Here is a 14,613-nt window from a genome sequence, read left to right as displayed (position 1 = left end):
TTAAGTGTTTTGCCAGAAGGGTCAATTGTCTCAATGTCAAACTTTAGTCCCATCAGATAAAGTGTGAGAAAATTAACAAGGCAGTTTAGCCCCAGTGAAATTTTCAATAAACAAATGTGGGGGGTGGGGAGAATCCTTTTTGATTTGAAAGAGATTCATACTGGCCCAGATGATGCACTTCTAAGGTTCAAGCATCTGTTATCACAACTTATGTTGATTCAGTATCCCATTGTTTCCAGTCCTGCTTGTCAATTAGCGTTGCGGGAGGTATCAACCAGTCCGCTGGTCACGTAGGCAAGTCATCCCCTATCTGTGACCTCTGTACCCCATCTGCAAAATGTCACGCTCTTGCTACCTTGGGGAGGAACTGAGATGCAAGGGCCCAACCTCCCTTGCTGAGGTAGACCTATCTGAATTATCTTAAAGTTACCTATAAAAGCTGGCCCCGCCTTGAAGCCATCCCTGATCTTCAGTGATCAGCCTGTCAGTTGCTACCTTGCTGTACTTATAATAAGCTCCCTTTAATTCTTTGTCCTGGGTTTTGCCTCATTAATCGGGGTGAAAAGCCCAAAGGAAGAATTTTCCTTTCAACACTGATTTCTGATTTCGCTGGTGTCTGTACTCACTGAAGTGACACAGACTGGATCCCCTCCCCCCACATACATAACTTTCTAGTCTTATACTTTACATCTCCTTTCCTGACATACTCTGTGATGCAGTGACATTGGCCTTTTTGCTGTCCTTGAAAAGAGACTCTATCTCTCAGCTCCCCGTATTTTCTCAGGCTGTCCCCCATGCTGGAAATGCTCTCCTTCCTTCTCTCTGTCTCCTGGCTTTCTTTAATTTCCAGCTATACTCCTACTGTCTACAGAAAGCCTCTGCATTCTCCTGTAATTCTTCCCTTTGCTGATTATTTTCAATTTTTCCCGCATACAGCTTTTCGCATGTTGTTGCCCACATTTGAGAGAAGGGACTGCTGTTTGTCTTAAATCCCTAGCACTTGGTACATTGCCTGGCACATAGTAGGCCCTTAATAAGTGCCTACTGACTGACTGACTAGAGCTCTTCTATACTTTTGCGGATTCTTCATAAATTGCTGGGCCTAAAAAAAATGAAGCACCCCGTGGCCAACCTTGTTATGATGATCCTGTCCAAGTTAGCTAGGCAGTTCTTGGGATTGCATTGCCAGACCTATCTTTCAAGCCTTTCCAGCTTGATAAGACCTGCCAGAGCTTATGCTTAACTTTTAAAATTAGAGAATAATAAATATACAAAGTTAAGACTTAACGCAATTCACAGTATAATGTTATCAGGCGCTCTAGATATATCAGCTACGGATAACTATCTATGCTCTACTGTCCAGTGATGTCAACTCAGAAATGAAGCCCACTAAACTAGACATATATAAAGATACCTCCAGACCACATACTGACTTGGTTTTAAAATGTAACATTATCTATGCTTTACTGTATTTTGACTTATTTTGCTAAATATTTACCAATTATATTTTAATCCTGTTTGGGCCCACTCAAGAGTGTTGTGGGCCAGAACTGTGTTTGACACCTCTGCTCTAGACCACTCCAAGGAGCAGTTAAATGAAGCACCTTGAGTCTAATGTTACTATCCTCCATTGTTCTTTGATTACAATAATCAGAGTGACAATCATTGATTTTAAAGATTATAATCTAAAATAAGTTCTGAATACAGTAGTTTTTGCTTTCCTTATATAAGGTGAACCAGGGCTGAGTTTGAACAGGATAGTTTTATAAATGAGCAAAGAGAAAAAATTGTTTTCAAGTTGTTGAAAACGCACAGCTTTTGAGAATATATATAGTCACTTCTCTGCCAGGATACCTCCCATGGTGTCCCACTGCCTACTGAACAAAATTTTACCTCCTTGGCCCAATCTCAGAGACTTTCTATAATCTGACTTCAAACTGTATTAAAGTTATTCCACACTTCTTACCTTCATGTAGCTTATGCTTCTGCAAACTGGACTATTCATTATTCACTTGGTGACATGGGAAAACAGTCTTCACCCATGCTGTGCCAGTCTCTGAAAATGTGCTCACATTTTCCCTGATGCCTGGAATGAACATTCTTATCTCCATCTGTTGAAGCACTGTCTGCCATGAAGCCTTCTCTTTTCTCCCTGGCCAGAAGTGATCCCTTACTCCTTGGATCACTTATAAATTCTGTATCTCTCATATGCAATTACCACATTATATTCCATATAATGATTATTTGTATGTGCTTATATATGCTTACTACATTGTAAACTTCTTCAGGATAGGAGGTTATGTTATTCCTTTACGCGTACTTCACTGAACTGCACAGTACTGTGCACATTAGAGGTGCTTAATTGAATAAGAAAAATGGTACATCGACAAAGTCTTTCGTTTGGCTTAGTACAAGATTTCTACAAATTCAAGAATACAAAAGTCAAGCAAAAAATTTAAAAAGGAAAATGCACTAAAAATGTAGAACTATACAAAAGAAACAAATGAAAGAGAATACATGAATAAAAGAAAAGCATAATAGAATTAGATCAATTTATCATTTCTTACTGTGCTAAAATAGCCTTGGATATACCCTCGAATTCTTTTTTCCTAATTAGAGTAACCAATAACTGTTTACTGATCTAGGTATTATTTTCAAATCAACTGTCTGTATACAATCAGGTCAACTCATTAGAACAAAAGGAAAACTCAACACCAAATCTGAGATGAAGTTGTGGAAAAAACACCCCAAAATTATGTGTAATTACAATATATCCAACTTGACCTATTCAAATAAGATATTGATGATGAAAAATGGAAATGGACAAAGGGAGAGGCATTAATACAGACAACTACCATTTCCTACAAATTTAGCTGAGGTAAAGAAATTGCCACAATAAGATTAAAAGAGTCTAGAAACCACCACAACCACCAAACAATTAATTTTCTTAAACACAGAAACAAGGAAGCTGAGGGCAACAACCTCTAAGAAAATAAACTCATCAGTAAAATGTTACCAAGAAAAAGAGGTAAGAGTATGAGTGTACTGATCTACAAAACAATGAAGAACAGGGGGAAGGAAAAGTGAGTATGCAAAAAACTTGGTGTGATACCTAAACTGAATAGGTCATTAAAAAAGCCTTTTATAGATTAAACTCGAATGAGGATGACAGACAAAAATGGGACAGGGCCATCAGCATTTCCATAGCAAGCCATTTTTATTATCAATGGTAGTGGATCTACCATATTTGAACAAATCAGTCCTCAACATGGCATATAAGGAAGTGGAAATGGCTATTAAAAACATGAGGACTGGAAAAGCACCAGGAAAAGACTATATACACAAAGAAGGAATCCATTTTGGAGGTGACAAACTTTTGCAAAAGCTAAGGGACCGATTTTCAAGACATGTGAAAAAGGAAACGATACATGATTGGAAAAACTCAAGGGTTGCATTACTACCAATAAAATGTAAACATCTGCTTTCTTATCTCAATGGAAGTCTTATGATGACACACATATATTTGGGTAATCTTCAGGAAAACATAAGAGGGGAAAAGGTAAACTTTTGCAAATTATTTACATGGCAGACCCCCATCTTCAGAATCACAATTGACTTGAAAGGTGTAGAGAATATGCAATTCTATTACATCTACTATTTTTTAAGCATTTAACTTAGAAAAGAAAAAAAAAGCAGCCTTAAAGCTCTCCCCAAATGAGGTATCTCCCATGCATATTTTCAGATCAGTACAACATTCTTTGAAAAATACAAATCATAACTTTATTCAAAGGTTCTTTGATTATCAACAGCAAGTGAGGAGTAAAACAGAGCTGTACAGCAAAAGTATTTGCTACAGTCATGGAGGAGATACTCTGCAAAATACAGATGGAAGAGGGAATCCCTGTAGATGGTAAGGGCTTGCAGATACTCCTGTTTGTAGATGACACTGTGCTGACTATATCAAGTCCCTGTATTACTCAAGAAGATCTAAGATCACTCGGAAGATGCACCTAAGAATCAGCACGAGAAAAATCAAATGAGTAAAGAATGCCTATTGTTCAAACCAGAAATTCTTACCCTGTTTTATGTCATGGACCCCTTTGGCAATCTGATGAAAACCATCAACACTTTCTCAAAATAATGTTTTAAAATACATAAAAGAGATACACAGGAGTATTAAGGAAGTCAATTATATTTACATACTATTTATTTGTTTGTTTATTTATTTTGAAGTTCCCAGGTCCCCAAGTTAAGAATGCTTGGTCTAGACTATGACATCTAGTTGGATAGTCAGCGTGTTGAGGGATTCCAACAGTATCTCTCTCTTGGTGAGATACCACAGGAAGACTCTGATCTGTGCCCAGGATGGCAGAAGAAGAAAACAGGCTGACTGCATTGGGGAAATCACATAGTAAAGCTATCCTCTGTCACAAAACCCATCTTTTTTAATACTTATACTTCCGTAAAGATGGTATATGACTGTGAATCACCACAATCGCTGAAGAACAAAAATCTCAGGTTACACAAAGAGCTATGGAGAGATGGATGGTATAAAGACTTAGACACTGGCAAAATGCTGATGACTTGTGCGGAAGACATGGTCAGTCAGCCAGCTAGCATTTATTAAGTGCCTATTATATGCTAGATAGAAAAGAGTCCCTGCTTTCAAGGAGCTCACAGTATGGGGTTGGGGGGATGGGAAGACAACATACAGACAAATATATATATACACACACACACATACACATATACCCATATGTGTATATGTATACACATGTGGATGTGAGTGTTTGTATATGCATACATACATATATATATGCCTATATACATATACACATACATATATTATATATATTCCACCCCAAATGTTCATATGGGCTATTTGTGCTTGACCTGTGGTAAAGCATTCTGAGCTCGTATTGGTTTGATCAGCCATAGTCGGACACACTGTAACCTGACTCTAGCATAGCAATGTCACTTTGGTCCTCTTCGAGAACGAAGGACAACAACCAATTTTATATGTATACATAACTGGAAGTAATCTCAAAAAAAGGCACCGAGATTAAGAATTAGGAAAGTTGGAACTTGGAGCTAAAGCTTGAAGGAAGCCAGGTTAAGTTAAGAGGCAGAGATGAAGAGGGAGACGCTGTAATTCACAACTCAAAAGTACCCCTACCCTTGCAACCCCTCTTTCTGCTTGGATGGCTCCTTCCAAAACTTTTATTTTTTCCTGTATCTGTGTTCTGTTTATTTCTTTTTTTAAATTAATTTAATTTTTTGTTTTCAACATTCACTTCCACGAGCTTTTGAGTTTTAAATTTCAAAACTTCTTTTTCAAGGAGTGCTCCCAGGCTGTACTCGGACTTCATCTACCATTCCCCCACTGCCCTTTTGGCTTCCTTTTATGAGCAGTCTTCTCCTGTTAGAATGGGAGCTCCTTACTAGGCAGGAAGCACTTAGCTTAGTGCTTGGCACAGAGCAAACACCTTAATAAATACTTATTGACTGATCGACTAATGGCCTGTTCTCAATCCTCAATCATCAAGTCTCATCAAAGGCTGTGCAGACTGACATTGTTGATCACCAGCTCCTCCTTGAGACCCTCTCCTTTATAGGTTTTGAGACACTACTCTTCTTTTTTTTTTCCAGGCAATTGGGGTTAAGTGACTTGCCCAAGGTCACACAGCTAGTAAGTGTCAAGTGTCTGGTCTGTGGCTGGATTTGAACTCAGGTCCTCCTGACTCCAGGGCCAGCACTCTATCCACTTCGCTACCGAGCTGCCCCCTTGCGGATTCTTTTCCTACTTGTCTGACAGCTCCTCATTCTCCACTGCTGGATTATCTTCATCCACGTCACACCCACTAAGGGTACGTGGCCCCCAAGATTCTGCCCTGGGTTCTCTGATCACATCTCCCTATACTATTTGATGAACTCATCAGCTCCCATGGGTTCAACTATCATTTTGATGCCAATGATTCTCAGATCTATGATCCAGGGCTTGTTTCTTTTTTAAGCTACAGTCACACATCACTAACTGCTCTTTGGATATCTCAAACTGGACATCCCACAGACATCTCAAATTCAACTTGTTCATCTTTCCCCCCCAAACTCTCTCCTCTTTCCAACTTCCCTATTACTGTTCAAGGGCACCACCATACTCTCAGCCATCCCAGCTTGCAAGCTCTGTGTTGCTCTCATCTTTTTCTTTGCACTTACCCCACACATCTGATTTGTTGTTACATTTTGTTGTGTCCATCTTCACAGCTCCCCTCCTATTCATTCCTTTTCTCCGCTCACAGAGATACCACTCTGTGAAGGCCTTTCCATTTGTTCTGCTCAGATATAAAACGCACCATTTGGCATTTAAAGCCCTTTACAACATGGCCGTTTCCTGCCTTTCCAGTCTGCTTACACTTGACTACCCTCCATACCCCTGACAATCCAATTGAGCTGAGCTCCTCACTTCTCCCACACAACACTCCAACTCCATTCTGTGCCTTTCCTCTGGCTGGGCCCCACGCCTGCAATGCCCTTCCTCTTCATTTCTGACGTTTATTTAGATGCCCTGGCTTCCCCTGAAACTCAGCTCAAGCACCATTTCCTCCAGGGGCCCTCCTGGTATCCATAGCTCCTTGTGCTTTCCTTTCTAAGCCTACCTTCCACTTACTCTGTGTATATCTCTTATGTGCTGATTTATACACGTCTCCTCAATTAAAATGTAGGCCCCTTGAGGGCAAGGACTGTTTTTTCCTTTTCTTCTAGACCCAGCACTTAGCACAGTGCTGTCCCCCTCCTCCAACACATATACACACACAGAGCCCACAATGTGTGACATATATGTGTATGTATGTATGTATACACACATATATGTATAGAGAGATGTATGATATAAGGACTTAGGCCTTAGCACAGTGCTGATGACTCATGTGGAAGATATGGTAATATATATATATTTATTAATATGTATTATATTAATAATTTGTTAAAATTATTTAAAACTAACAAATATATGTACATATTTGTTAATTTCTTGATTTTCATATTGCCCTGACTGGTACAATAATGAACAAATAAACACAATTCTTGAGTACAGATCTGTCCCTGCTCAGCATAACAAGAAAATGAAACTCTCACATGCCGCCATGCAATTTCTCTGTTAACAGGTTTACATATTAGTTTTTAAAAATCCATCCAAATTTGCTACAAATCATTATTGAGAGAGAACCACAAAATGATATTTGATTGAAATTTATACTTCATTCTTTCAGTCAATAAATATTCCCAACAAGTTAGGAATGATTCTCTTCCACTATTTAGAAGGTATTTCCTGTGTGGAATCATCTGATTTCATTCAATTCATATGTAGTTCACACTTTTACCTGATTTCAAAAGAAGTTTCTAAGAATTATTCCCACCTTTATTTTTGATTCTGTAACTTGACCAAAGAGGCCTCTTACCTGTTAAGGGTTATCAGGGCAAAGAGCATCTGGTTAGTTTTATTAATTGAGGTATATATTGAAGTAATTAATAAAGATATAGATATATATACACATACGTATGTATGTGTGTATATCTATATACACTTTGTACCTTTCCATTCAGTTGTACACAAAGATACAGTCCACTGTAAATCTCTGCATAAGTCTGTTCCCTCTCCACGTTTTCACTGCATATACCCTTGATGCCTGTCCATAGAACAACCACTCCCTTCTGTTTGTCAAGATGTAGTCAATCTCATTTTTATTTTATCATTCTGTGATGACTATGTTCTGTGCTTTCTTGAAATAAGTGTTTATCATACATGGGTGTGAGGCTTCTGAATAAACCTCTGGTTTCTTATATTTCTTTTTGTTGTCCTCTGTGGCAACTTTCTCATTGAAGTTACCACATATCAAATATATGCTCACTTATTTTGGAGGATCTCATCAAGCTCTTCATATAATCTGTTTCTCCATTCTGTGCAAAGCAGGAAGGCACATAATTTGCTTCCACGAAAGTCCTACTCCAGTGTCTTGATGTAGTATAGAAATGAATCTAGGTAGAGTCTCACAGGCCATCAGAAAGCTTGAAAGGCTTTGAGGAAGAGCCCAGAAATGGACTTTTGTGTCCGTTTTCTAGGAATAAACTTAGTCATAGTTCAGCAGGGTTGGAAAAGAAGGATGAGACAGTTCTTAGATTGCCTACAAATCTTATTTAACATTAATTCTTTCATTATATTATCTGTGTCTAATAGCCAACAAATTGACATATTACTGGAGAAACTGAAGCTGAAACTGGAAGTCATAAAGAAGTTACAACTATTAAATAGTATAGCTTGTAGGTTTCTCCTTACAAAGGCCAATTGAGGAGTTGGTAGAGCTGATTTGATCATGCAGCCCACAAGCAACAACAACAAACAAATATCCACGGAGATCCTTGGGTCATGTGCCTTGTAGTGTGCTAGACTATAAGCATACAGGGCCACCATGAAGAAACTGCTCCTTAATTCCCTAAAAGTTTTTTAATCATAACACCAGTTAAACTAAGGGATGAAAAGCCCATTAACAGTTGGCCTATGAGATGGGGGGAACGGTCAGGCTTCCTAAAGATTCAAGGTTAGGCTTGGTCACAGTGGTAGAGTGCAAAAGTAAAGGAAGAAACTTTTTGGGTTTGGGGTTCAGCAGTGGAGGCTGTTCCTGTCTGTCTTGGTATTTTTTCAGGTACATAAGATTTTCCATTTCCTACCCCTTCTTTCTGAGCCAAGCAATAAATATAGCAGTTGTTCCCAGATGCAAATCTGGATGGCATGCTTACAGAGGTATTGATTTTTAAAAGTTGATTTGGCATTGATGTTTTTGTTTAGCCTATGAATTGGTTGATTGCAAACTTCTCTGAGGTTAAAGGAGTTCATCAGTGAACTCAATTTTTTCAGATTACACAGTACACAGGAAGTTCCTAATTTACAAAGGAGTTCTTCATCTGCAACTCAATGAGTTGGAATTTAGAATACATTTTTCTACAGAAGCTACTTTATAAACGTTGGGCAGAGTACTAAGCTGGTGCATAAATGTGATATATATCTGAATAACAGTACAACTATTTTTGTACAACTACAGTGGTAATAGTACTAGCACTATAATAAAATATTTTGGCCATTTTTGTAGTTTTTATAGTATCAGTAATGCATTTAGCATTAAAAATACTAATTTGGCCATCATTTCTCTGGGAAAAACCTCCTATCATGGCAAGAAATATACATTTCCGTATTCTGCAAAACTCACAATGCACAGAAAAGAGATAAGTCCATTAAAAAACAGCTCAGCAACTGTGAAAAGATAGAGGAGAAAAGAAGAGGCAACAACACTGGCTTTCCTCAAAAGACATTCTCACAAATAATAGCTAGGTAAAGCAACTATTTACATCAGCATTGGCAGGGGTTCCCTAAATGTATCTGGACAACTAGCACCACATGATTCGTGAAAAGCCCATAAAGTCTCTTTTTTTGGAAAGTGAAAACAAGGGATCAGCTAGGTGGCCCAGTGGATAGAGCACCAGGCCTGGAGTCAGGAGGACCTGAGTTCAAATCCGGCCTCAGACCAGACACTTGATACGTATCAGCTGTGTGACTCTGGGCAAGTCACTTAACACCAACTGCCTTACCAAAAATAAAAAAAAAAAAAGAAAGAAACAAGAAAGTGAAAACAAACACCTAAGTTAAAAAGTGTTCTTGCGGACAGATTACCAGCTAACAGCAAGAACAACAGAAAGCTAAGGATTTCCATTTATTATGTATGGAAAAAGAGTATTCTAATGACTTCCATAGTTGGGACTGTTTGTATCTCTTCCACAGCCAATTAGTCACAACTTGTACATATAATGTCTGTGGATGCCTTTGCCAAAGAAGGTGAAAGGTTGGAGGGGACTTCCAACTAAGATAGGGAAATAAATGGGAGTAAAATGATCCTACTATCATATTACTCTAACAAAGATTTTAAAGTGTATTCAACTGAGTAATGATCAGGAAGTCTAAGGAGAAACTACAATAAGTGCTTTTCCCAGCCCAGGTCCACACAAAGAGACAGCCAGAAGCCTTCTGGCACTCAGGAAGGGTTTCCAGCCAGAAAAGTCCAACCAAGGAGCTCTATACACAGAAGTCTTTTAGCACCCCAATGAAGGGTGATCCAGGGATATCTGAAGTTTGCAATGGTGTTTGAGGGGAGAGGAGGGGATGGGAAGAGACAAGGAGGAAGACCAGAGACTGGACCAGGTGAGCCAGAGACACCAGAAGCCTTGCTGACCTAGTCACCCCTGAAGTCCTTGAGAACACAGTGCTCGGTACCCAATGAAAGTAGTAGCAAGATAATAAAGACTAGGACCAAACAAGGTCCTACCATTCCTTCTAGAAGTGCACAGAGCCTGGCCTGGACACAAAGTACCAACTGAGGAAATATGGCTGCAAATATGAATAAAAGCAAAGGAAGAGATCAATATAAAGAATTATGGCTCTAGGGATGCCTAAAACACAATTCCAAAAGAAGGGAGTAACTCCTAAGCCTCAAACAAAAACATAGCCTAATCACAAGGTCTACTGAAATTCCTAGAAGAAATGAAGTAAGAATTTTTTTAAAAAGGATATTATAAATGAAATTTGAGCTCCAGAGAAAAAAAAGGGAAACAGGATAAATATCATAGAGTTCAGGAGTTGTAAGCTCTACTCATATTAATGGATTTCAGCTCAAAATTAGAATGAGCCAAACAGAAATCAGTGACTCCACGAGAACAAAAAATATTAGAACAAAATGACAGTATTGGAAGAATGCTTTTCTACTTATGGTTTATGAGCGAGAAAAAACTGTTTCTTGAAAGAAAGGAAAAAATATCTTAGGAGGAAAACAGAAGAAAAATAATCCAGGGAGGCAGAGAGGAATCCATCTCTGGTCAGGAGGGTGGATGGTGAAAAGATGTGACAAAGCGAAGAGGCCTTCTGAACCAGTGGAGCTATGGTAAAGATTTAAGGCTCTTCTCACAGAGGCAGGAAAACAGACCCTCTGTAAAGATGCCCATTCCCATTTCTTACAGAATGAGGATGTGTAACCATAAATATCAGAAGGGTATCCATTATTTGTTATGGGAGGAAGAGATTAATTCTGGCAGTTAAAAAGATGAACTTTAATAGGTATTTATTTAAAAAATCCAATGTATAATGGGGAGCCAGATTAGGCTAGATGACTGTTTTTGATAAAAAGATTGATAATTTTAATGAACTTCCAGTTTAATATGAGTCAATCATGTGATATGGAAGCCATATTTAAAAAAGAAACAGCAAATGTGATCTTAATCTACATTAATATAAGCATAATAGGCCATGTCTATGTTCAATTTTAAGAAATGGCATTTTAGGAAGAACACGGACAAGCTAAAGTACATACAATAGAGAGGAATGATAGCACCATGATAAAGGAACTCAAAACCATGCCACGTGATGACAGACCAAAGAAACCAGAGATGTTTAGTTTGAGGAAGAGAAGATTTGGTGGGGTAGGCTAACTGCCTTTAGAATATCGAAGACATACATAACATAGTGAGTAGATAAGGGCTTAGACTTCTCTTTGTTCCTTGATTTACAGAACTGGGTGGAAATGGTAGAAATATAGATTTTAGCATTATTTATAGGAAAACCTAATAATTAGAGCTGTTTAAAGTGAAATGGGTTGTTTTGTGAGGTGCTTAATTCCTCATCAGTGAAGGTTTTTGAGCTCAGATTAAATAGAAGCATGGTGTTTATTAACAATAACACTCACCCTCTACCCATCTCCCAATTCAAGCAGAACGACAACTTACAGGATTTGCTTTCGTTCCCAGCCCATCATAATATATAACTCCCAACTGGTAAACAGCTTGATGATCATTCTCCTGGATTTCTTCAAATTGATATAATGCCTCCTCATACCATCCCTATAAAAGTCCCAGAAAACATGCATATTATTATGTGTGTGTGTACATATATATATATATATGTATATATATATATATATATGTACACACACATGTATATATAAGCAAACACCCCACCCTAACACATGAAGAATATTTTTGGGAGGATTTGACAACATAATAATGACATATTGTATAACATATTATTACTATATTATGTAATATATATTATTATATATTATATGGACATTATATTGACAACATATAAAATAACAACAAATGACAATGACAACATAAGCCTGCATCAATTATAATCAGTGCACTGCAAAGTCAGCTATGAGTGTGGGGGGTGGGGATGGCTGATAACTAGGATGATTCTGGGTAGGTTTTCCATTTTTATTTTCTTCTATTCCTGCTGCCAGCTCTTTAGCCTTGAACCCAGTTTTAGTCATTAAGGTTACTTCATCTGGACTGTCATTTCATCCTTCTCACTTACTGTGGAAAATTTCAGAGCTGAGACCAAATTTCCTCCAAGAAATGTAATTAGCAAAAGAGCCAGAGTGCTGTCTTGACCACTTAATGCAGTTTGAACAAGATATTTTATGAATGAATGAAAGAGCACCTTATTTCACTGCACAATTGTCACAGATTTTATGACAATTTTTTTTTTTTTTGCAAAAAAAGTGAGGTGTGACCATTATGTGAAGATTAAAAAAAAACTGTGCTGGTATTACTTAAAAATCATTTATTACTAAACTATCTTTGGTACAAGATTAGGATGCATGGAATACTCATGAATACATCCATATCATGGAACTTACTCATGGCAGCTTCACCTGCCCACCCCCTCCCCCTGTGCTTTGGCTCTTCATTGGGTTGAGTGACAACACCATTAGTACCTCGATGCTCTGAACAGACCATACAAGTCGGCTTTTGGAAATATACTGACAATGCAAGTATGATGAGAATTCTAGACTCACACCTCACAATGCTCAAGAGATAAATGCATATCCATATGCCACTGGTGAATACATTGCTGCTCTGTTTACCTTTTAAGCAGTATAACAAACAGAATTATACCATGCAATGATTACTTGATGAAAGGTTATAAACCAATTTTTGGAATGAAAAAACAGGGTGCGACAATTATGCGGTGGCAACTATTCTGTGGTGAAATATAGGATTTATTAAATGTTTACTGTAATAATAATGATCACTCACATTTATACTGAACTTTCAGGTTTGCAAAGCACTTTACATGTTACTCTGTTAAGTCCTCACAACAGCCCTGTGAGGTAGGTGGTGTTGTTATCACTATTTTACAGTTGAGGAAACTGAGGCTTTGAGAGGTTAAGTGATTTATTGGCCCAGAGTCACACGGCTGAGAAGAGATTCAAACTGCGGTCTTCCTGAAGCCACGTCTAGCATTCTGCTGTGCCTCCTAGATGCCTCTAGCACATACACACATCTAGAAGGTTTTCAGCAGCCAGTCAGATGGAAAGTTCCCATGGTCTGCAGGGTATGGTGGCAAAACAGGTGGTAATCTTCTTTAATGTCACTTCCACTGATAGAACTATGTTTGTTTCTGGTACTGAACCATCTGACAGTGTCGAGGACTTTGGAGGTGATAACTTTCTTTTCCAAGTCTTCAGTAGCTGTTGTCTGCCTTCCTCACAGAGCAATTCTGTAGATTTTGACATTACAGATGTGAAAATGCTATGTAAACATAAAGTGGTGGTATTATTAAGAGCTCTGGCTCTAGCTTTATATTTGTGGAATGGGGAAAGAAGAGTAAAGGATAAGGGAAAGACATCAGGAAAGAGATCTTCCCATAGCGGGTTAATCAAACAAAGGTCAGTAAAATTCTGAACTAAGTATCATTCATGTATCCTTTCTGCTCTCCCTCCTCCCTGCCCAAATATTGCTGTTATCCAAATGCTTCCCTCCCAACTCCCCAACCCAACCAGGCTTTGCTCAAATTGAGTACAAAAAACCCCATGCTGGGGAATTCTCTCTCCCCTTCTGTTTCTTACCAAAACCCACCTGTTATTTGCCCTATTCTTCTAGGAGTCAATTTATTAAGAACTGACATTCACAATAAGGTATGAATGACTTATGTTAACATGCTACCCCTTTAAAGGGTAGATGCATTTCAACATGTGCAATAATTTATTCCAAAAGTATCTTTAGTAGTAGGACATCAGCTGAGAGTATTAAAGGAGGCATCTTCCTAGAACATCTCTAATTATACCACAGCATCAGTCACTCACAGGTTGTGCCAGCTTTAATCTAGTAAAAAGCAGCTTTCTTTAAACATAGATTTAGTGGTGAAGAGATGAAATCCTATTTTTTCCTAAGGGTACTTACATACTCTCTACCTCATAATATGACTATAAAAACTTCACTAAAAACAGAGATGTGTGGAAAACTAATTAAGATGCTACAATATAAAGAGCAACAAAAATCTACTTTCTTTTTAGGTTCAGGAAGAAAATAGTTTAAGAGAGAATATAACCTCATATTTTACTTTCTGTGTAATTTTTGGTGAGTAAAACAATGTTCCTCAAGGCATTTCTTGCTTCAACTCTGCAAGTTGCCCAGGTTTAGAATCCGAATCAGGGTCACACTTTTTTTTTTCCATTTAGAAAAGTCTTTATACTAACTACTCTATGAATCAGTATAAATTTCTCCTTTTGCTGG

The 14,613-nt window shown here is 38.0% G+C and overlaps 1 protein-coding gene across 5 annotated transcripts in view; it reads right to left on the bottom strand.

Annotated features, from left to right (window-relative positions):
* The window catches only part of LRP2BP (LRP2 binding protein), a 41,078-nt gene that overhangs the window by 15,850 nt on the left and 10,615 nt on the right, over positions 1-14,613 (bottom strand). For all 5 annotated transcript variants that reach the window (XM_027837443.1, XM_027837444.1, XM_027837445.1 and 2 more), the window contains one exon: positions 11,821-11,934. In XM_027837443.1, the coding sequence (XP_027693244.1) occupies positions 11,821-11,934 (114 nt within the window). The remainder of the gene's footprint in view (positions 1-11,820; positions 11,935-14,613) is intronic.

This window comes from Vombatus ursinus, unplaced genomic scaffold (assembly GCF_900497805.2).
Source record: "Vombatus ursinus unplaced genomic scaffold, bare-nosed wombat genome assembly UNPS02014821.1, whole genome shotgun sequence".
NCBI lineage: Eukaryota > Metazoa > Chordata > Mammalia > Diprotodontia > Vombatidae > Vombatus > Vombatus ursinus.
Note: the sequence above shows the minus strand (reverse complement) of the source record. Positions and strands in the feature narration are given on the sequence as shown.